At 40.0% G+C, this 23,545-nt stretch overlaps 1 protein-coding gene across 1 annotated transcript in view; it reads left to right on the top strand.

Moving 5' to 3' along the window:
- Positions 1-23,545, top strand: part of LOC127643740 (ankyrin-2-like) — a 91,493-nt gene that overhangs the window by 47,221 nt on the left and 20,727 nt on the right. The window contains exons 32-44 of the mRNA XM_052126596.1: positions 1,092-1,303; positions 1,612-1,804; positions 2,676-2,772; positions 3,597-3,825; positions 4,094-4,219; positions 7,857-7,979; positions 8,133-8,165; positions 8,413-8,434; positions 15,330-15,407; positions 15,973-16,104; positions 16,238-16,378; positions 16,549-16,750; positions 16,928-16,994. Coding sequence (XP_051982556.1) covers positions 1,092-1,303; positions 1,612-1,804; positions 2,676-2,772; positions 3,597-3,825; positions 4,094-4,219; positions 7,857-7,979; positions 8,133-8,165; positions 8,413-8,434; positions 15,330-15,407; positions 15,973-16,104; positions 16,238-16,378; positions 16,549-16,750; positions 16,928-16,994 — 1,655 coding nt within the window. The remainder of the gene's footprint in view (positions 1-1,091; positions 1,304-1,611; positions 1,805-2,675; positions 2,773-3,596; positions 3,826-4,093; positions 4,220-7,856; positions 7,980-8,132; positions 8,166-8,412; positions 8,435-15,329; positions 15,408-15,972; positions 16,105-16,237; positions 16,379-16,548; positions 16,751-16,927; positions 16,995-23,545) is intronic.

Below are 23,545 nucleotides of genomic sequence, written 5' to 3'. Positions count from 1 at the left end.
GCCAATCTGGTTCTGTTCACACCATCTCCCTCCAAAAAATCTTATTTTATTACACTAGATGGAAGCAAGTACTAACATTTTTCCTCTATCACCTATCCGTCACAAAAATCTGAAATGTAGGTGGTGCTCTAGCACATTTTAACCCTGCAGATGTGCTTATTAATAGACATTCAGTCAAAACTTTATTTCATGCACCACTTCCATTGTTTTATCGAATATCTCAGGCCTCTGAGTAGACTAGAAGCTCAATCTATTCATTTTAAAGCTTAAATCCTCCCCTTTACGATGATGTATAACATTTTAGCATCAATAGTCAATAACATATATTTCCGATGATTTGTTTAGCATGCTTTTCCTGCTGGACCGCATATTTTGTTGTGGACATCTAAGATATAACATTAGATTATTCACACAAGCAAGCTCACAAAGTACTCACTAAGTAAAAAATGGCTCTTTATTTTTTTAAATGCCAAAGGTAAAAGCAGATATTAAGTTTTAAGCTATTTGAGGCTCACAGCAGCAGTGATTGCCGCATAAAAGAGATGTTAGTATTTGATGTCTTACAAATATTACAATATATTTCACATTGTGGTTCTTTTGAAACTCTTTTAAATTGTGGTATTAGGGCAACAAACTGTACGTCACATTCCTTAGAATGAAAGCTTTAATTTGAAATATATTTGTTTAGATATTATTTATGTGCTATTTGAAAGACTTTAACGTTCATATTAATATTTCTACTGCAGACCTCTAGATGGCGCTGATTTGCGATGCAAATGTTTTCAGGCCTTAGTTTGCTATTTTATGTATAAAATATGTATAACATAAATGCCGAAGTGATGGTTATCTATGAAAAGTTTTGATTCTAAGCTGTCAAATGATACCCCATATGCCTAACTTATGTATTCAGAGACTTTAACATTTTAAGCTTAATCTTTTTTTGTGACATAGCTCCCCTTTTGTTGGAGTCGTTAACATTTAATGTATATGTGTTGTTTTATATCTCACTCATAATCTGATTTTATGTGGGATAAATGGCTTAATATTGTGAAAGAGTTATTCGAGATATCTTTGTATCATATTTACACCAGAACTGGACCCTCCAGAGGAGCTTGAGAAAAAACGAATCTGCCGCATCATCACACGCGATTTCCCACAATACTTTGCAGTGGTGTCCCGCATAAAGCAGGACAGTCACCTGATTGGTCCAGAGGGTGGGGTGCTGAGCAGCAAGCTTGTTCCTCAGGTCCAAGCTGTGTTCCCAGAGGGAGCACTAACCAAACGGATACGAGTGGGACTACAGGTATTTCATACAAGCTTTTTCACTAGCCTCATAATGTGCCTTAATGTGTTGTTTCTCATCATACTTTTCTCAATTGACCTTTTGTTGGACAGTTATTTAGGCCAACACTGTACAAAAAATGTGTATCACTGTGGATCCATAGTACTAACAACACAACAACATTTAATGGCTACTTTATGTTAGTTACTTCCCAACACTGCACAGTACACAGTGCAAAGAAATTCTGTTAGCCCTTCAAGAATAAATGAAAGAGAATGTTGAAGTTCCACTGAAATGGATCTCATTTCTTGGTTCTCATCCTCTCATAGGCCCAGCCCATCAGTGAGGATCTGGTGAGGAAGATTCTGGGAAACAAAGCCACATTCAGCCCAATTATTACCTTGGAACCCAGAAGACGCAAGTTTCACAAGCCCATCACCATGACAATTCCTATTCCCAAAAATTCAACTAGTGATGGGACAGACAATACACCTACTCTACGACTGCTATGTAGCATTACTGGTATGTGTGACAAAGATAAGAAAAATAAATTATCTCAGAGTTAACTTTTAGAAGTAACAACATAATAATATCAATGATATTTTGTACTGTATAACGATACTGATCTTCTGAAGAAACACCAATCAGCCACATCAGTGAAAACACCTGCCTAATATTGTGTAGGTCCCCAAAACAGCACCAACCTGCATCTCAGAATAGCATTCTGAAATGCAATTCTTCTCACCACAATTGTACTGAGGGATTATCTGAGTTACCGCAGACTTTGACAGTTCGAACCAGTCTGGCCACTCTCTGTTGACCTCTCTCATCTGTCCACAGAAATGCCGCTCACTGAATGTTTTTGGCACCATTCAGAGTAAATTCTAGAGGCTGTTGTGTGTGAAAATCCCATGAGATCAGCAGTTACAGAAATACTCAAACCCATCTGGCACCAACAATAATGCCATGCTCCAAATCGCTGAGATCACATTTTTCCCCATTCTGATGGTTGATGTGAGCATTAACTGAAGCTCCAGACTTGTATCTGCATGATTTTACACACTGTACTGCTGCCACACGATTGGCTGATTAGATAATCACATGGATGATTGTTGGTGCCAAACACTTTTTTGAAGAGAGAGGTCAACAGAGAATGGCCTGACTGGTTCGAACTGACAAAATCTACGGTAACTCAGAAAACTGCTCTGTACAATTGTGGTGAGAAGAATATCATGTCATAATGCTATTCTGAGATGCGTGATGGCGCTGTTTTGGCTGCACGAGGGGGATCTGCACAATATTGGGCAGGTGGTTTTAATGTTGTGGCTGATTGGTGTATGTCATGTGTTCTATTGTGTTCTATAAAATAGTGTTATGCATTCGCTTTTGATAGGTGGTACTACTCCAGCACAATGGGAAGACATAACTGGATCCACACCACTAACATTCATCAACCACTGTGTTTCATTTACAACTAATGTATCTGCAAGGTGAGATAAATTTATATTATTTTATGCATTTAATGTTTTAGGTATCATGAACTAATAATGAACGATATATTTTTGACAGCATTTATTAATCTTTCTTAATGTTAGTTAATAAAAAAACTATTTGTATATTGTTAGTTTGTGTTTGTTCATAGTGCATTAATTACTGGTAACATGTACAAAGTTTGATTTAAAAAATGTATTACTATATATTATACATTAACTTTAACAAAGGTTATAAAGTCTGTAAAAGTATTGTTCATATATGTAAGTAAGTATTGTTCATATAGAAGAGAGCAGAGAGGTGGGTAGAACAAGAATATAGATATTCTTATCCATATATGCACCATAACTTAGTGTCAAAGCAAATTACCAAATTAGTCTTTTTATAGCCTATATACTAGATGAAGGATTTTGTTATTATTCACAATATAAGAAGTTGGAGACACAATGTATGTGCTGAAGGTGGCACATTTCCATATGATAAATATTCCTTTGCATGCCATCACTTCAATTTAGAACACTTATGGTAGAATATTGTAAAAGATTAAATATATAGATACAGCAAAAACCAATGGGGTGTCAGTCATTGTATTTATTTCACCTATAAAGCCCGCTGTTATGCTGTTGAACCAAGCTGCTTTAACTGTAGAATCCTCCAGAGCTGACCACAGTGAAACAGAGAGGAATAATACAAATATATATAAGTATGAGTTTTTTAATGGAACCGATTGTTCCATAAAGCAACTATTGGCACTGTGTAATCGGTAAAACCAATACTACCAATACAAGGTCTACCTCTATTTAATAGATATTTCTTCTTCCAGGTTCTGGCTTATAGACTGCCGTCAGATCCAGGAGTCTGTGAACTATTCCACTCAACTGTATCGTGAGATCATCTGTGTCCCCTATATGGCCAAGTTTGTCATCTTTGCCAAAACATTTGACCCAATCGAAGCACGACTGCGCTGCTTCTGTATGACGGATGACAAGATGGACAAAACTCTGGAGCAGCAAGAGAACTTCACTGAAGTGGCCCGTAGCCGAGATGTTGAGGTAAGTGTGGATAAGGGCCATAAGGCCACAAACGTCTTGTTCTACAGCCAGAAAATGCTAATTTAGTTTATTTTGGAGTTCTAGAAATCTTGGTAATTTCATTACCAAACATTGCATGAGATGAAACTACTATAACTGAGACTGACCTTTTTTTACATTTGTCAGTGTATTTATATGAAATAAGAAAATATTATTATATAATCTGAAACTCTGCTTGCTAGTAAATAATGCATTTGATACCAAAATACTATATGCCTGATCTGTCCAGGTATTAGAGGGAAAGCCAATCTTTGCTGACTGCTTTGGAAATCTGGTCCCACTGACCAAAAGTGGACAGCACCATGTCTTCAGTTTCTATGCATTTAAGGAAAATCGTCTTTCTCTCTTCATCAAAGTAAGCACCCAGTTACCACCCATATTCAAGGCTGCACAATTATCATTATGAAGAGTTAACTTTTACAAGAAAGTGACGAGAGCAAAATTCAGATTTTTGTCTTAAGTGGAACAATTACTTAGCTATAACGTCATGGTTACTGTTGTAACCTCCATTCCCCGAGGAAAGGAATGAGACGTTGTGTCGAATGAAGTGACACAAGGGGTCTTCCTGGGATGCCAAACGTACCTCTGAACCTGAGAAAAGGCCAATATCAAGTTGGCAGACAGAATTTGCATGCCCCGCCCTGAACATACGGGTATAAAGGGAAGCGAGGCAGCGAGTGCCAGTCAGGATTTTGCACTGAGGAAATAAGGTACGGCCATTTACAGTGGTAGGTCTAGTGCTGTGGCATATAACATGTGACATAAAAACGGCACGCACTGACGGTGTTACGTGAAATGACGAGACAGGTGCAAGCAGGCTACTACGTGCTAGAGGCACCTGTGTCGGCTGCACGTAGCCCTCCCCAATGCCCCAAAGAGATGTCACATACAGACCTTAGGTTCCCCGCACCCCTGAGGGGGGGAACAGGTGCTACATGACTAGCATGGGAGCAAGCCCAGCAGCCGCGGCCTTCTCTCTCACTATGTCTCTCACATAGGACATGAAGTGGCTGGGGCTATCTTAACGCTATGAAATACGTCGGGGAAGGCGGTCTTTCCCGGTCCTATTCTTTCAGGGGAAAAGTCTATGCCCAGTACATGTGGCCGTACGTGGGAAATGGCTCGGTGGTAGGTCCAGCCTAATGAGGGGGGACTCTACAAGCACGGCGACCGGGGCAGCGGGGCTGCTCAAGGGAAACGCTGGTCCGCCGACAGGGGGATCGTACTGCGGGAAATACATCACAGCGAGTTTGCCTGTAAAGGGAACTAAGCCCATGGAGAGGGCCTTGAGCTCAACTGAATCAAGCGGCTCGAAGGGGGGTTTCTGGAGGCCCAAGAGGACCAGGAGGGGAGTAGGCTAGGCCGGGGAGTGTTCAGTCTCCGGGCACCTTTCAGGAACCTGATAATCAAGTTGTGCTTAGCTAGGGACTTGCCATCTACTGCGTCGTGGTGGGCTGTGATAGCAGTTACATACACCTTCAAGGTGCAGGGGGACAGCCTCCCCTCCAGCCTCTCCTGCAGGAATGAAAGCACTGACCGAACTGCGCACCTCTGTGGGTCTTCGGCTCGGGACTAACACCAATTCGCGAACTGGAGCTCTGGCTTGGTTGATCATGTCTACGACTGCAGGTGGTAGATCCACTAGATCTTCCACATCCCGTCCAGGGGCCAGACGTGGAGGTTCCAGAGGTCTGGGCTCGGGTGCCAGAGGGTGCCACGTCCCTGAGAAAGAAGGTCCTTCCTCAAGGGAATTTTCCAGGGAGGTGCTGTCGCGAGTAGCGTAAGATCCAAGAACCAGGCCCAGGTGGGCCAGTAAGGGGTCACTAGGATGACCTGTTCCTCATCCTCCCTGATCTTGCACAGCACTTGTGCAAGAAGGCTCACTGGGGGAAATGCTTACTTGTGCAGCCCCCAGGGCCAGCTGTGTGCCAGCACGTCTCTGTCCCGAGAGGAGCTCCTGTCAGGGAGTACCAGAGTGGGCAGTGGGAGTTGTCTTGGGAGGCAAAGAGATCTATCTGTGCCTTGCCGAATTGGTCCAATATCAGATGGACCACCTGGGGGTGGAGCCTCCACTCTCTGCTGGGCAAAACCCTGCCGCGAAAGCGCATCCGCCGTCGTGTTGTGGTTGCCAGGGATGTGAGTGGTGCGCAGCGACCTGAGTCGCGGCTGACTCCAAAGGAGGAGATGGCAGACGAGTTGTGACATATGACGAGAGCGCATGCCACCTTGGCGATTTATGTATGCTACCATTGCGGTGCTGTCTGAACGGATCAAGACGTGCTTGCCCCGGATTAGTGTGAGAAACCTCCATAGGGCAAGAGATACAGCCAACCACTGTAGGCAGTTGATGTGCCAACTCTGCCAGGGTCCTGTCCAGGGGCCAGCGGCAGCTTGCCCATTGCACACTGCGCCCCAACCCTGTCGAGAGGCGTCTGTGGTTACCACAACACGTCTGTCCAAGGGTTGAAAGTCTGATGGCAAGAAGGGGTGATTGTCACACGGTATGTGCTGTGGTGCCATGCCCATCTCGGGACTCGAGTCTGTAGCCAGTGCTGAAGCGATCTCATATGCATCAACCTGAACAGCGCGGCCGTGGCTGAGGATGCCATATGCCCCAGGAGCCTCTGGAATTGTTTTAGAGGAACCGCTGTACCGGGCTCGAAGAGAGCGAGGCACCTGAGCACTGACTGAGCCCGCTCATTGGTGAGACGCGCTGTCATTGAGACCTGGTCCTGGAAGGGATCCTGGAGACGGGGGGCCTTACACCGCCTGTGAGGTGCTTGACGCTGGGGCTGCGAGCTGGGCCCAGGTTGAGGTGGAGCTGCCTGTTGTTTGGTCGCAGTGTGTGCTGGTTGGGTGGCGCCGCGGCATGATCTGAGAAATCGCCTCCGTCTGCTTCTTCACCGCCGAGAACTGCTGGGCGAAGTCGTCGGCGGTGTCGCCGAAGAGGCCGAGCTGGGAGACGGGGGCGTTGAGAAATCGTTCTAGTCCAAGGGTTCCAGTCCAAGCCCATGCTCACAGCAGCCCGCTCTGCATGTCCGCCTCAGACTGGGCGGGCTGGCCCGAAGGCAGCAGCCCAGTCGAGTCTTCCGCGTCAGACGCCTGGACGCTCTCCGATGCATCGGCGATGTCATCATCCAAGTCCAGGGGCTCAAAGGAGAATGCCAGCTGGCTGTGAGGCAAGCCGCACTCATCCCGAGCTCGGACGGAAGCGAGTGAACGTGTCGGGGTGCAGCTGGTTCATGGGGATTTACCCGGCGAAACCGAGCATGTCGTTATCCCCATATTGCCTTCATCGCCATCCATGAACGTCACCTCGGTGTGATCGCTGTCCCGGCACACGAGGCAGCATCTGTAGCTGTCGGTATTGATGAGCAATCGACCGCATCCAGGAACAACACAGGGGGAAAAATGCAACTTGAAAAAGCCGCGTCCTGAAAAGGACGTTCAGCGTCGCTGCGTATTGCTCTTTTGTGAGTGGAAAACTCAAACTATTTTAGAGAAATCAAAACTCTTTTAGGAGGAGAACACTCTTTTAACAGTGACTGTTACACAACGTGCAGAGAGAGAGAATGCCAGCTGGAAATGCGGCGTTGAGTCAACAGCAATGCTTCTCGCTAACAGAGGTGAGTAAAACAGTGGTGAACTTCAGCTTATTTGTTGCACAACCGTTCGGCTCCGAAGAAAAATTCTGACTGGCACTCGCTGCCCCGCTTCCCTTTATACCTGTATGTCCGGGGCGGGGCATGCAAATTCTGTCTGCCAACTTGACATTGGCCTTTTCTCAGGTTCAGAGGTATGTTTGGCATCCCAGGAATACCCCTTGTGTCACTTCATTCGACACAACGGCGAGTGACAGAAGGGTAACATTTAGTTATAGAGTTTATAATCTGTCATTCTGATCAGTACCAATTAAAATGACTGATAACTAGAGTTCTAGTTTAATCATACCCTTTCACTTGGTCATCTAAGTCACAGACTCATTTCAACAGATTCGTGACAGCGCTCAAGAACCATGTGGCAGATTGTCTTTTACAAAAGAGCCAAGAACGTATCGCAGTCTAAACCACAATGCAATATGCAACCTGAACATTTGCCTACCTGTCTACTCAAAGGTAAGTGTGTACAAACAACTACATTGTAGTAGAATTATAATAACTCATAGTCAGTCCATATGCATACATAGAAACAACAAAGACACCAATACCTTTAATTAAAATTATTTTAATTAGGCAATATTTAACGTAGCATTTCACTTGCATTTTAAGGAATCTGATTCCGATCAAGATGCAGATGAAGAGGTAAAAACACATATTACTTTATTTTTTGTATTATTCATTTAAAAAAAAAATATATATATATATATATGTATATATATATATATATATGTATATATATATATATATATATATATATATATATATATATATATATATATATATATATATATATATTTTGATTTCTCCATCATATGTTTGTTTCTTTACCAAAGATAGACACATTATTTATGCTATTGACCTTCTCTGTTTTAACCTGATTCCTTTGCAGAGTCAGAAGACACATGAAAAATGTAAGCAATATTTAAGTGCAATTATATGGCTTTTAAAATTCTATACTTTTCACTTTTCTTTCTTCCATTTAAAAAAAAAAAAAACCTCCTCAATTCTTTTAAGCAGTGTTGTTGGCCTAGTACTATTGTGTTAGGACATGGGTAAACTATTATTTAAAGCACCTTTGTAAGCTATTTAAGTAAGGGAAATTGTAGTCGTGGATCCTTGATTGCTGTGCTATGGCTGAAAAACATTCCTCCTTCCATTTTTATGTTGATGGCCTGCTGTTTTGATAAAACATTACAATCAATTACAGTCACCCTCACAATGGTATCTACTTCTGGCATGATACTTTTTTTTAATGTTCAGAGTATAATTTGTTACATGCCAAAAGAGATACTGGAATCCAAACCTTTTCCCTTGCAACAAAAGAATACTGGCCAGGCAGCTCCACATATTTTGCCTCTAATGAAACAATTTGCTTGTCACAAAATTCACCTTGCATGGATCATTTTCTTTGCATGGAAATAACTTGACTTACACATATTATATTATTGTATATGTGTATAAGAGTGTCTGCTAAGCCTGGATGTGTGGATTTCTTTTTTACATGTATAATTTTTGTAACATTTTATCCCTATCACTCACATTCTTTTTTTTTATATGATTCACGTTATATGTTTATTAATGTTTTTCTTAATTGTTTCCCTATCATTTACCTTTGTTTTACAACAAATTCTCATATGCTTAATATCTCCATGATAGACTCAAAGGTCTATATAAGTATACGCCATAGCATTTGACGATTTGAAGGTGTCTAATGCGGAAAGCCCCTGATTGTATCTCAGTGCTGCTGTTAAGGGCTTAATAGTTTGGATTGCTATTAATGTATTGGTGTTTGTGTTGGCATGAGGTCTTCATGTCGAGAACAATCTTGAGATGCCACATCAATGCAGCTCCACTCTGTGTTATGTTTATTTGCCCATTTGTTCTATGTGCACAGATTTCTGTATTACTTAGTCTTATGTACTCTTTTGTTTTTCTTTATACTTTCCCTCTTGTGTAAGTGTATGAGTGGATACTTGAATCGATATAACATGTTTAAGCAAGTTATTTCCTGCCCATTTTCTCCCCTCACTCTGTAATTATCTTGCTTTGCTTAACTGCTCAAATACCTCCCCAAATTCTTCGGATCCAAATCAAGTTAAATCTAGTGATGTTCTTCATTCTGTCAAGTAGTTTCCTCATCTTATGAACTGAAGACAGTTTGTATTGCTCCTGCCCTGACTCGTTTTCCAATGTTTTTTGTCCTCTTCGTTTCCCCTTTTGTTCATTACAAACTGTTCTGTTAAAATTGAAGATTATGTCTGTTCTGAGTCAACGGAGCTCTCCACGCTGCAGATCATACATGATCCTGCCACCCTTGCAAGTCCAGATCTGCTTTCAGACGTATCTGATATGAAGCATGACTTAATTAAAATGTCAGTCCTCCTGACTTCTGAAAAATCAGAGCAATCCATCTCCTCGGATGCAGGAGAGCGATCAGACAAGGCAGGGTTTGTGGAGGCAGATGAGCCATTTGAGATTGTTGAGAAAGTGAAAGAGGACTTGGAGAAAGTAGAAGAGATTCTTCTTGAGGAAACACTGGATGAAACAAAGAGAGAAGGGGCTATTGATGAGGACTGGGTACTTCTCAGTGACACAGACGCTGATGAATCCAAAAGCAAAAGCATGGTTGAAGTTCAGGGAGTTCGAGTCTCAAGAGACAATACATTCAGTTCTCCTCCTAAGAAGAATATGTCTGGAATGGTTTCGTATCTCAGCAGTAACTTAGAAATGTGCCTACAGGAAACCTTTGTACCAATTAGCTATCCACGGGATGTCGATACTGTTCAAGAAATCTTTAAAGAGGTTGTTTTGACCCATGGTAGTAAATGTCCAGCAGAAATAAAAAAGCCAGCAAGAAAAAAGCGCAAAGATAGGGAGTTTGCAAGTGGCAGCTCAGAGGATGATTTGGAAAGGATGAGTAGGAGTCAGTCTGAGGAGTCTCTAGATGAAGATGCCATAATTGGGGTATCTGAACCCATCCTTGGATCAATTCCGGTGTCTCCTAGAGTTGTAGAAATCCCAATTGGATCCATAAAGGACAAGGTTAAGGCACTGCAAATGAAGGTTGAAGAAGAAAAGGAGGTTGAAATTCAACAGTGGAAATCCCAAAAAGTGAGTACCTTCCAGAGCAAGACATATTTCACCGAAACAGAGAAATCAAGCAAACTTCCTCCAAAATCACCTAAGTCCCCAAAATCACAGACAGAACGGCTACAGGAAACCATGTCTGTAAGAGAGCTGATGAAGGCATTTCAAACTGGTCAGGACCCATCAAAAAGCAAGTCTGGACTTTTTGAACATAAAGCAGTTACGACTATATCCTCAGGAAGTTCTGATATGACGCTAGATCTCCAAACAAATGATAACCAAATGACAGTAACAAACCAACGTTTACAAGACAGATTTGTTGTAGAAAAACAGATCTTTCCACAATTAAAATCTATTGACCCAGACACAATTCAACATAATGAGGGAATGATCAGTGATGGTGCAACACTACATGAAAAATCCCTGACGACACCAGACAGTACTTGGTCCAGCCAAAATGAAGTGAGTTATCAAGCTGTAACTTCAAACATTATTTTTAACTTTGAAGAGGAAAGCCCTCCAGAAAATCATAAAATGATTGACCAAAATGGAAGATCGTCTGAGGTACAAGGCAGATTTGAGATTGAGGAACCAGAAATGATAGAAAACAAAGACACAAAGTTGATAGCTGAGAGACTATGCAATGAAGATGACATCTGCCAGGACAGGAGATTGTCCGTTGAACCTCAGATCAGCCCAGAGAGGAAACCATCAGAGGACTTCAGTGCAGATATTAAAGCAGAACTTGAGGACAGTCCTGAATATCTGCTCTTTAGGCGAACCTCGGGTCAAGCAAATAAACGTTATTTAATGTTTACTGAATGTATGTCCTTAGAGGAGGAGGAACAAATAGAGCATGCAAATGTGGATCCATATGATTCAAACATAATAACAACATTTGCTACTGCAATGGTGCAAGGTGAGCCCTTACTTCAAAGTGAAAAAGATGATAGAAAATTGGAAGAAAGTAATGATAGTGACAAACATGAGGCCTTGGCATCCTCGCCCTGCAATAGTATCTGGACCAGAATGCCCCATTCCAGCACAGGTGACAGTGAGAAACATGAGGTACTTGCTGAAACCACTCAATCTTGTCCTGAAGCCCTTGTTTTGTCTTTGAAAACAACTACTTCAGAAGACAGACATCCAGTGGCTCAGGAGACAGAATGTACACCCCAACAACCAACTTTGGTGACAGCTTATGGAAGAGCAGAGAATGGCAAGAATGACCATTTCTATTCAGTAACTTCCCTAAAAAGCAATGTTGAATTAGCATCCCCTGATGATTCAAAGACTGATTCATCTTTCCTATCCACCAAAATTAAGTCACAATCCACAGACAATTCTAAGAGATTAATTCAAGACACAATTCAAGTTATACAACACATGGAGTTTAGAGACAGTGAAACAAATGCTCAAGATATAGAAATTGATTCAGCTTGTAGAGACAATATGAAGCCTATAGAAACTGATGTAGCTCTTGAGTCTGGGGAGATACCTGAGCATAGTCTTAACAGGCAAGATGCACCAAATAGACCCTCTAATTTGGATGCTCTACAGCCTGCAACTATGAGTGACTCTAAAATTCTCTACCAAACAGACTCTCTTGAGACAAGTCCTATCAAAGAAGATGATTCATCCCTTAAAACCCCAGACTCCATTGAGACAAGCCCAACCATGGAGTCCCCATGTCCTGATGCTTTAGAGGGTTGTCCCACTATGCAGAGACCTAATTTCCAAGAATCTGGACAATTTAGTTTTGTTGGAAGTGCCTTTTCAACAAGTCAGACCTCCATTTCTCACTCCAGAGAAAATGAAGAAAAGGAAATCATTTTCGAACAGGAAATTCATGAAGAAAGTGAATCATCCCAAGCATTAGGAACACAGGAGGCCCCAGATGTGCACAGTCTTTCCATGACCTTGGAGCTAAAAGAAGAGGTAAATCACCATGAGGATTGTGAAGATATTGAAACTTTACAAAGGCAGTTTACTCCAGAAGAGGAGATGTTTAAGATGGTGGCAAAGATCAAAACGTTTGATGAAATGGAAAAGGATGCAAAAATTAAAAAAGTAAAATTTGATTTTGATTGTGTTTCTAAACAACCAAGAGAGGAAGATGTGCTGTCACCACATAAAAGTCCAATGGACTTCAACACTGTGTCAGCCAAAGAATTGAAAGAGCAACACTTAGAGAACCTGACTCAATCTGACCCATCTGGCCCTGCATTTCTTTCTTCATTGTCAGATGCTGATTACGACAGGGCTAAATTGGCTGAGTCACCTCACAAGGTCTCAGGAGAAACCACATTGAACATTCAGAGTTTAGAGACCAAGAATATAGATGAACAGGGTGATAGCCATTTGGGGACAGTTGGTGTACAGCCCTGCACAGATATACCATCAATGCAAACACACATAGAGGACAAGGAGAAAGGCTGTGAACAGCTCCCTTCACATTACCATAGCATAGTAATCGGTGAAGCTCACACTACTGACACTACAAAGGAGGATCTAGTTGTTACATTAACAGAGAGCGAAATGGACATTGATATGGACAGTGATGTTGATCTTAGTGATTCTAAGTCTCCTGTTGAGTTTACTTCTGAAAAAATGTCTGAACCAATTTCCCCCATTGATGTTATTTTTTCTACTACTGCTGCAAAGAAAATGGAGGATGAAGCCCTAAACTATGTAGATGATAAAGGAAAACTAGAAGAAATTACAGTACCTCTTTGGAGAGACTTAGTACCCTGGAGTGCCGAAGTGGAAGATGATGAGGCATTTGATGCACAAATAGAGGTTGAAGAACAGAAGACACATGCTCTGTGTGCAGACAGACGATCTCATGGAACCACACCTGACACAACTCCAGGACGCACTCCTACTGAAGATGGGACACCAAATCCCTTCCTTTTCCAAGAAGGAAAATTTTTTGAGATGACCAGAGGTGGAGCCATTGACATGACCAAAAGGACAATGGAGGAAGAGGAAGAAAGGTTAGGCTTTTTCCCCATAAATGAAGATTCAGCTGAAGAAGCTACTTTTGAAGAAGTCACGTTTAACACCAGTGACTCTTTTGCTGTAGCTTCTTTGGAGCTGCCTGCAGATGATTTATTGCAGCAAGATAGTTTTGCTGAAGAGCCTGATGAAAAGTCTGATATCTTTAGTAAAACTGGAAGTGAGACTGATCCAAAATATCCAGAATCAACTGATTTCTCCATCCAGAGTGAACTAGAGAGACCCACAGAGAATACTGTATTCCATGAAGACATTCTCATACCAAACATTGACACTGTCACTTCTACAGTAACACGAACAGTATATTCTGAGCAGGACCTGGAATCCTCTGACTCTTCAGTTGAAGATGAACAGCATTCTGTTGTTGAAATGCCCATATCCACCCAAGAATCTATTGTTAGTAAAGAGCAATTCCAAATATCACCTTTATTTTCCACTCCATTAAAGGACATTGTTACTGAAATAAAAGACACCGCACTGAAACCAAAAATAGCTGTGAAAGCAGGCAGCTTTGACCAAACTTTAGTGCAAGGCGACTCCATTGAGCAAAATCAAAGGCCTAGATCCGAGGCAGATATTGGTGACTTAGAGTGGTCCATGTCTGTTGTGGAAAATAATATCAATATAGACAGCAGCCACCCCAAACCAAATACTTCATCCTCTAATCAACCTGAACTTCCTGCTAAATGCTCTCAGGAATTGGACCTTTCAAAGAAGACAGAGTGTAATGAAACTGTTGGAGACAGAGCCCCTCTTGACTTAGAGATAGAAAGTAGTTTGAAAGGAGTTCGACCCCCTTCCATAGGTGAGGATGTTTTTGAGACAAGGCCAAACTGGGACGATTATGTGGAGACACAGATGCAGAGAATCTCAGACAGCACTTCCCCAGACCAAAGTAAAGGTACCTCTACTTGGCTCTTGCCCCCTATTCCTTACTCAAGAATTTACCTTAATTCCATGCAAGTCTCTTTTCTTTTAAATGTGTTGTATTTTCTTTGCTGTTATGTGTTGTCTTGTGTCTGTTGTTTTCTATCTTGTGATGTGTTGTGTTGTGCTGTACTTTATCTCATCTTAACATGTTTTTGTGTTTATGTGTGTCAGATGTTTTGTGACTTTTAATGTCATGTTTTTTGAATCCATTTGCATATCAGTGTATACATGAAAAACTGAAATCTCAAGATTGACTGTCTCTACATTTGTTGGCTAATACTCATAATTCCTGTGTAATGCATGTCCACTACTGCATGTTTCCTCTGAGAAATGGCAAATAAAATGACATCACGTTACATGAAATTTAAAACACACTTTATTTGTGAAGAAAGTTTTAAAATAACTAGTTAAAGATAGATCAATCAAACAGATCTTTAGTTTCATTGTTATCCATATATGCTATTAAGAGATCAAAACATTGCTTCTATTAACATTTTTATTTTTGCACTCTGAGTACCACTATTAGAAATTTTAATGAATTTGGAAAGGATTTACAGAGTGAGGATTACAATAAGTAACAACTCTACTCACATGTTTAGTTGATATATCAAATACCCCATGAAATGGAGTTGTAAATAGTCCATTAGCAGTCCATATAGTTAATATACTCAAAAAAATGAAAAGGAATTTGTTGTGTGAAGGACCTTTCAGTTTTGAATGCATTTCTAACATTAAAATATTAATGGAACCTACATTGGCTAATGTTTACAGTGGACTGGCATGATGATGCAGATAGGAAAGAAGAGATTTTGGCCATTATTGCTGACCTTCTAGGTTTTAGCTGGACTGGTGAGTACTTAAGTATTCATTATGTACACAGGTTCTCATGCCACAGAATACCTTTACATTTTCAATTGCATTCTTAGACATTTTTTTTTTTACCAAAGCAACTTACAATATGTTTTCTGAAATGTGTTGAATAGCAGCACATTGCTATTACTGATACTCATGTAATTTGAACATGCCCCTAACCCTAAATATTACATTTTGGTCCATGTACATGAATCATACCACAAATCCACTGTAGCAATCTTAAGAAAACCATAGCAAACACATAGTAACATGCTAAAAAAAAAACACCTTCGCAGCCACATTTCAATGCTGTTGTAATCACCCTCAACACTAACAACGTGGAGGCGAGTTTGGTAGGGGCAAGCACCTCTCACACATTTTTTCCCCCAGAAAATGTACAAATCTAGATTAGTCATAAAGTTTAAATTGAGTATTTTCAGTATTCCAACATTTTAATGGTTCAGCAATTAAACAGATTTTTTTTTTTAAACAATAATATGTTAATGGGAAAGTGTATTGCATGTACCGTTTTTAAGCAGCATGCACATAACACTATTTTCAGAGCTGGCCAAAGAGCTGGAGTTTAATGAAGATGCGATTCAGCAAGTTCGTGCTGAAAACCCAAATTCACTACAAGAGCAAAGTCATGCCCTTCTACAGCACTGGGTAGAGAGAGAAGGAAAACATGCAACTGGTGGGTCCTGTTCTTATTTATTCTCTTAAAAGTCAATATGCAAATAAATGCCTGCCTCTTTAGCAGACAATCAACCCTAATGATCAGACAACATTTTAATTAATAAATTCTGATTTTGTATCAAATTCCACAGAAGATACATTGATTAAAAGACTTACTAAAATTAACCGCATGGACATCGTCCATCTAATTGAGATTCAATTGCACAAGTCAGTCCAGGAGCAAACCTCAAGAACATATGCAGAGATAGAGAGGACCCTGGATCACAGTGAAGGTAAGGCAATAGTTTGAACGCATTCTTATTTTGCATGAACACTTTAGTTTTTTTTTTGCTTGGATGGTGCGTACTTAAAAAAAATATCTTATACAGTACATACCATAAACATAAGAATAAAATCTATGTAGTTCACATAGTTTGTCAAAGAGGGTATTTTGTCTTTGAAGCTCTCTCCTCAGTCCAAGAGGATGTTGACAGTCTTCAGGTTGTGCGGAGAGTGGAGTCATCACAAAGGCATCCTCCAGCCGTGTCAGAAGAAGACTTATCAGTGGCCTCTCTCCTTGACATTCCTTCATGGGCTGAAATGATGGGAAATACCCATTCAGAGAGCATTCATGAAGATCTGATGGAGGAACTGGAGATCAACGAGTGAGTGATGCCTAGCGCTACTTGTTTCTCCAGGGGAAAATATATATAAATTGATGTTCATGTTAAAATTTTTAAATATTACATTTTACATTCTCAGAAACACTCAGTTTATAAGTCTTCTGGCGGTGCACTGCCTGATATTTGGGTAATTCACCTGCCACTCTCTATGTCTCCTAGGGAGAGTTGCACCAATTTATGGCTACCCAAAGAGGTCAAGAAAGAATCTTCAAATGAAGCTGCAAATGTAAGTTCATGACATTGTGCAGGTTTAGCAAAATCAGAGGCTTCAACCACAGCGACAAATAGTCTACAAACGACAGATTGAACAAAAAATTTACTGTACTAATTATTGGTGGTGTGCAAATGCTTAAGGGAAATTCTGAACCTCTCCGCTCATTCTTATCAATCACATGTGGCTAAACAATACAATTTTTAGCTGTTTTTTTCTTTGGGTCCCTAATTTGGTCTCTATGTCTTTGGGACCCATTTTGTTTAAAGCCTTTAGTCTATACTATTTAATCTGAGCTTGTGAAGGAAAGGACTTTGATTATAATTAGATCTTGGAGATTAGAGAACATCCATAGGAGAGTGCATACCTCAGCCACCCATTATCTCAAACTGTTACGGGGCATCTCAATAGCTGGTGGCGTTACTGGATGAACGTCTAATAGTTAGTTAGAACTTGTTTGATGGGAATGTTGTTCCAGGACCAATACGTTTTATAAAAATTTTCCAAACAAGCCTTCCACAGTAATAAGACAGAAATGCACTAAAATAGCATAAATTCAAGTAACATTAAATGTTTCCCAAAGTGTCAGTTGAAGGTTGACTAACTGAAAGATTCACGCCAGAGCATGTGAGTGAAGCAGAGCAGTGTGACACTCCACTCAATAACCCGCTCCATGCATGTGCGCTCTGCTCAACCGCTCATGGCCCAAGCGGACGCTCCGCTCAACTACCGCTCACTCTCAACGGTAAAAAAAGGTTTGCTCAAATCCCGCTCCGACATGAAATTTCTCTGTAGTATTCCTGTTTCCTAGCATATACACATGGGGGTAGCTACAGTAGCCCGAGCAACTGCCCCTTTGCCCACATGGGCTGAGGTTCCCCTCTGGGTGAAATGTAGGCTAAATTATCAAATACTTAGTAATGCACACATCTGAAATTATGTGATTTTATTGCTGTGTTTTAGTATGTAAAATCTGCTGTTTATTTTGTACTGGTTTACAACGACTGTTGTAAATCTAAAGGACAGTGGTTAATTATATAATAATTATTATATTAGTAGGTACATTGTGCCCCCTTTGTTTTTCCTTATATATTTTTAAAGCAGCATAAAGTGAATCTGGACTCATCTGTGTCAAACGTTCATGTGCTGTGCTTGCACTCTTCATATGTACAGCAGGGTTTAACAATGAATTTAACAAATAAAAAAAATCGTCCTGCATGTGAGGTTTTGTCCTATATATATATATATATATATATATATATATATATATATATATATATATATATATATATATATAGGACAATATATATATATATATAGCTCATATATATATATATATATATATATATATATATATATATATATATATATATATATATATATATATATATTAGATGAAATCATGTTTAATGATCCTCTAATGTGCAGACATTTATGGCTTTTGTCTCTGCGCATGAATGTAGCAAGCGATGTCGGAATATGTTATCTGCAACAACTAATCTAGAGTCAGTTTTGTACGTTTCACTTATCGTTAAGGTGTGGATTTGGCTTTGGGAAAATGACCAGCAGTTATGTACCACTTTATCCCGAGGCAAACATTTAAAGCAACAGGCGGTCCATTAAGTGAGAGAATTCCACTATGAAATTCTCTATGTGAGAGCGGAAAACTATACCAATCAAATGTTCAATTGTACAATGGAGGCATGAAAGCAGAATGCTCTGCCTGCAAATAAGGACGCACTGATCTGAAAGATCATACCTGTTTATTGGTTTTGATGTAGGGATTTTTTGAGTGTGTTTGCCAGGATTCAAGAAAACATGCTTTGCCTTTATACAGTATTATTAAGCTTACATATTCAATTGAGGGTGCTCTAAAGTTCACACCTCTGCAGAACCGGGCCTGCATCTAGCCGGCAGCTGCACTGACATGACTGCAAAAATAATAAGATACCTTACTATGTACTTATCTATTAATTTATTAACGAATAGTACTGTAGCCTACTAGCTCACCTTTTGCTGTGCTACCATGTTCGCATAACACATCCTTGTGCTTTCTAGCAATGTGATGCATCCGATTCCAAAATAAATATTTGCTAATTCTCACGGTCTCTCCACACTCCCTTTCGATTTCCATGTTCTTAACTTTGATTTATACTTTGCATTTATTTAGGCTATAAGGTATGCAACTTCACTAAAACAATGTCAAGTCAAGTAATTTTTATTTGTATAGTGCCTTTCACAACACACATCGTTTCAAAGCAGCTTTACAGAAGATCATGCATTTATGATAGTAAATTGTGTTTAAAATTAAGTCATTATTTAATAATAATTGTATTTATAACCCCAGTGAGCATGCCAAAGGCTTATTGCTTATTTCGCAGGTTCCAAAACCAGCATATCACAAAAGCGCATTCTGGGTTTAATGGGCTGTGCTGAACGGCCTGATAGAGCAAAGTGGAATCTTCAAAAAGGTGCTCTCCGCTCAGGTGGAATTATCACCACTCCGTTCAACGCTCAGTTCTCGCTCCGCTCACATGCTCTGATTCACGCTTCTTTGAAATCCACATGAAAAGTGTTTGCAGAAAACATCTTGTTTTGCTTTTAGCACTGGCACTGTCCATGTAATGATACTTCATCTGAATTGTCTGGTAAGACAGAAGTGCAACACAATGGCAGGGAAATGCTGATGCTTCACTCCAGCTGGTCGTGTGAATGTGGCTTATCACAAGTCCCAGCTGAGTTTGTTTTGTACAAAAAAATAATGGTTAGATTTCCTTTCTCCATCATTTGATCAATGACACGGAATCACTGTTATGCGTGTATATGTGATGTGTACATCAGTGTAATGTCCCCTGACACATTGCAAAGGTTCCGTTCTATTCCAACCAGTGTTTACAACTAACAAAGGGCTGAATAAAATTTCTGAATATAATGTCAAATTGGTAAATGCATTATTCACGTTAAAAAAAATATACGTTTAACACTTTAAATTAATTGCATGCGTTGACACGTTAATTTTGACACCTCATCATTAGTTTTACATAATTTTGGTCATAGTTAGGCCTACATGTTTATTGTTTACATGCATAATTTTTTAATATTAATATGTACTAGAACATGCGCTAAAACGGTACTGTCTCTTTAAGAAATATAATGATTGTTGAGTCACATGACTTCTTCATTCGAATATAATGGTTTTTTTTTGTTGCATTTGATCAACAACTGACTCTAAAAAATAGAAAGGGTATTAAAAGATACATTGTCGGTGACAAATGGATTGCAGGGATCTCATCTTTGGACACATTATACGGAATGTGTCAAACCAAACCTTTCCTCTCAACATGCAGATTAAGAATCAATACTGAGATCGTTCAAATAAAGACTGCGATTAATCTGAAAATCTATAGGCTATTTTTAGGCCATCCCTAATACCTATTATTTTTAAGTCATACATTTTGTTTTATAGATTAAACAAAATCTAATTATTTTCATGTACTACCTGGAACCTGCTTACTTACTTCCTAAGGGTACCTGTATACCTGGTTGGGAATCACTGATGTATAGGCAATGGCATCTTCAGTTTTATCTCTTTCCCTTTTCATACTTTTCCATGCCTCATATAATTTATCCTATAGGTTTCAGAATCATGTGAGGAGGAACATCAAGTGCATTGTGAACTTTCAGACCATGAAAATGCTTGTCTCTCTCCATCATCAGTGGGTTTGAAGAGTCTGTCAGAATTCCACCAACAACCAACAGAGCTATCTCATAATGTCTTTGATTTCAGTCAGGTTTCTATTGCCAGATTTTCGTCAGGTGAAAATTCAGTTTTGTTAACAACTGAACCTGACCACATAGTACCCGATCTATTGAAACACACTTCACCAGAGAGTCAAGTGGGAGAACCTCAACTGGAAGAACCACAGTGTCAAGATGAAAGTTCTGTGTGTCTGGATCAAGTCTCACCAGTGTATGAAAAAAGTGATTTAGAAAGTAGTGAAAAATCTATACAAGGACAGCTCTTTGAAGCTAATAAAACTCCTGACACCCCACATTCATCTCCATGCCATGAAAATAAACTCCCTGAAACTGATGGGTTTGTCCCTGAGAGCAACCAAACTCCTGGACAGGCTATTAATCCTTCATTTTCACTTCATGCTCTTCCAAGTACCATAAACAAAGCTGGTGAAACTGTCTTACACATTGTTGAAATGTATCAGGGGGTTTCAAGAGTGACTCCAGACCTCATTAAGACCTCCCCAGAATCAGATCAGGTCTTTCTTACACCAGAACAGTTCAGTGATTTGGATCCAGTGCCATCAATGCAAAGCCATACAGTAGAGAAGAAAAATCTAGCTGAAACATCTCATACAATTTACTCTGCATCTTCATCTACCCATCATGAGATCAAAATTTTAGATCAAGAGCAATCTGAAACCAACAGCTCCCAACAGCAACCCTCTGAGCCAATTTTTACCAAAGTTGCTCCTACGATAGAGGAACAAACTGATTTCCATGAACATGGAACCTCATGTCTGCAGCCATTAGACTCTCCAGAGCACAAACAGGAAACCTTGGGGGAGTATTATGATGTTAAGGAAGATGAATATTGTCCTGAGAAGGAGCAAGTATGTACACCAGTGGATTTAACTCATGGATCTCTCAAAGATGACCCTCATGGCTTTAAAAATGAACTGTTGTTCCAATCTGAGACTGACACAGACATGTGGATTCAAATGGAAACCGAACAGCTCAGAGAAACTTCACCCTTCTTTAGATCTGACATCAGTCCACAAACACCAGAAACGGTCAAAACTTTTGAACATTTTGACTGTGAGAAGAAGTCCTTTGAAGCAGGATCAGCAAGTATTGAAGAGGCAGTGCCTGGCAAGGCTGTTATATCCAAAGGTTTCAACAGACAACATTCTGAATCATTTATGTATGGTGCAACATCCCAGCAGTCAAAAGAAAAGCATTTTCGCCGTTGTCTGTCTGAGTCTTCTCAACCATTGGTGGTCACTCTTAACATGAATCCAGCACTTGCGGAACCTGTTTCCCAAGAAGCTATTGCTTTACTGCTCTCTCAAGATAGTGATGACAAGGCCATCATTTCCAAAGATTCAAAACGACTGCAGTCTGAAACATTTATGTCTGGTGCAAAATCCCAACATTTTGGCCGCTGTCTCTCTGAGTTCTCTCAACCCCTAGTAGACAGTCTTAACATGAATCTAGCATTTGAGGAACTTAAGAAAACAGCTCTAGCAGAAAACCCAACATCTGATCAACCAGACATCTCAGAGGTGTGTGTTTCACCAGTTCGTGTAGTTGAAATTCACCATCATGATATATCCCAAGTATTACATTCAACAATCGAAAAAACATCAAGAGAGTTAACAGAAGATATTACATCTCAAACTGATCAGAGTGAAAAAAAAGAATTAGAGGGTGGCTCAGACTTGCATTCCTCCACTGATGTACAAAAACCTTGCGAAACCTTGGTTAAAAAAACAAAACCCAAAGACCTATTTAGCATTAATCAACAACATGAAGACTCTGATCTTGAGACTTTCTTCGACTGCAAACAGACCATTTCAGACTACTCTGAACCCGAGGAAGAAGAGACTTGGAAAGGCACCTTGGCCCTTGGTAACAAATTCTTGAAGTCTGCTATTCATGAACTACAACAACTAGTTGTCAAAAGTCCCACCCATGAAAGCCCTCACTGGTCTAACAGATCATCAGACAGTGAAGATTTTGAGGTTCCTCCCATTATCCATAAACCCAATGATGATGCACAGAAGAAAGACATATGCTTTCCAAGTCAGCAGAAAAGTCTGGATTTTTCTGCAGAAACTCCTCAGGAGCTTCCTCCTCGAGGAGGGGATGAGTATAATGATGATGATGATGATGATGATGATGATGATGATAATCTGAGGAGGGTAAGAGTCCTGAGCATGACCCTATCCTTCTCTGAGCTACCTCATTTTAGTTCCTGATGAGTTTTCTATACACTGTAAAAATTAATAGATACTCATGGCACCATTTGGGGTTCCTCACATGCCACACAGTTGGAATCCTTTCAAGATATATTTTAAGTGCCTCAGAGTTTAATTTTTTACAGTGTACAGCAAAGAGATGGTTTGTGATTTCTTTGAGTTAACCTTTCTTTTCATTATTTAGTTGGATTTAATTAAGCTGCTTAGGAAAGTACCTAACTCTGTATGGGAACTCAAACAAAAACAAAGCAAAAAGCTCTGTTTGATGAAATTATCATGTCACATTCACTATTTAATATCATTGTAATCATTCTTAATCTACTAAATGGCTTGTTCTAATAGGGCTGATGAATGTATTACATTTATGATGGCATTTTAGTCTAGATCCTAACATATTACAGCGACAATAACTGTATGGTCAAAAATAAAACATTAAGAGTTCTTTTTTATTATTATTATTTGTTTAACTAACAACTATACAACTGATTGATGGTTCTGGTTTGATTTACATGATAATTTAAGAGATGTTTCACACAAGAACGTCATTCTATACAGATGGTGCATGATTTC

This window comes from Xyrauchen texanus, chromosome 5 (assembly GCF_025860055.1).
Source record: "Xyrauchen texanus isolate HMW12.3.18 chromosome 5, RBS_HiC_50CHRs, whole genome shotgun sequence".
Classification (NCBI taxonomy): domain Eukaryota; kingdom Metazoa; phylum Chordata; class Actinopteri; order Cypriniformes; family Catostomidae; genus Xyrauchen; species Xyrauchen texanus.
Note: the sequence above shows the minus strand (reverse complement) of the source record. Positions and strands in the feature narration are given on the sequence as shown.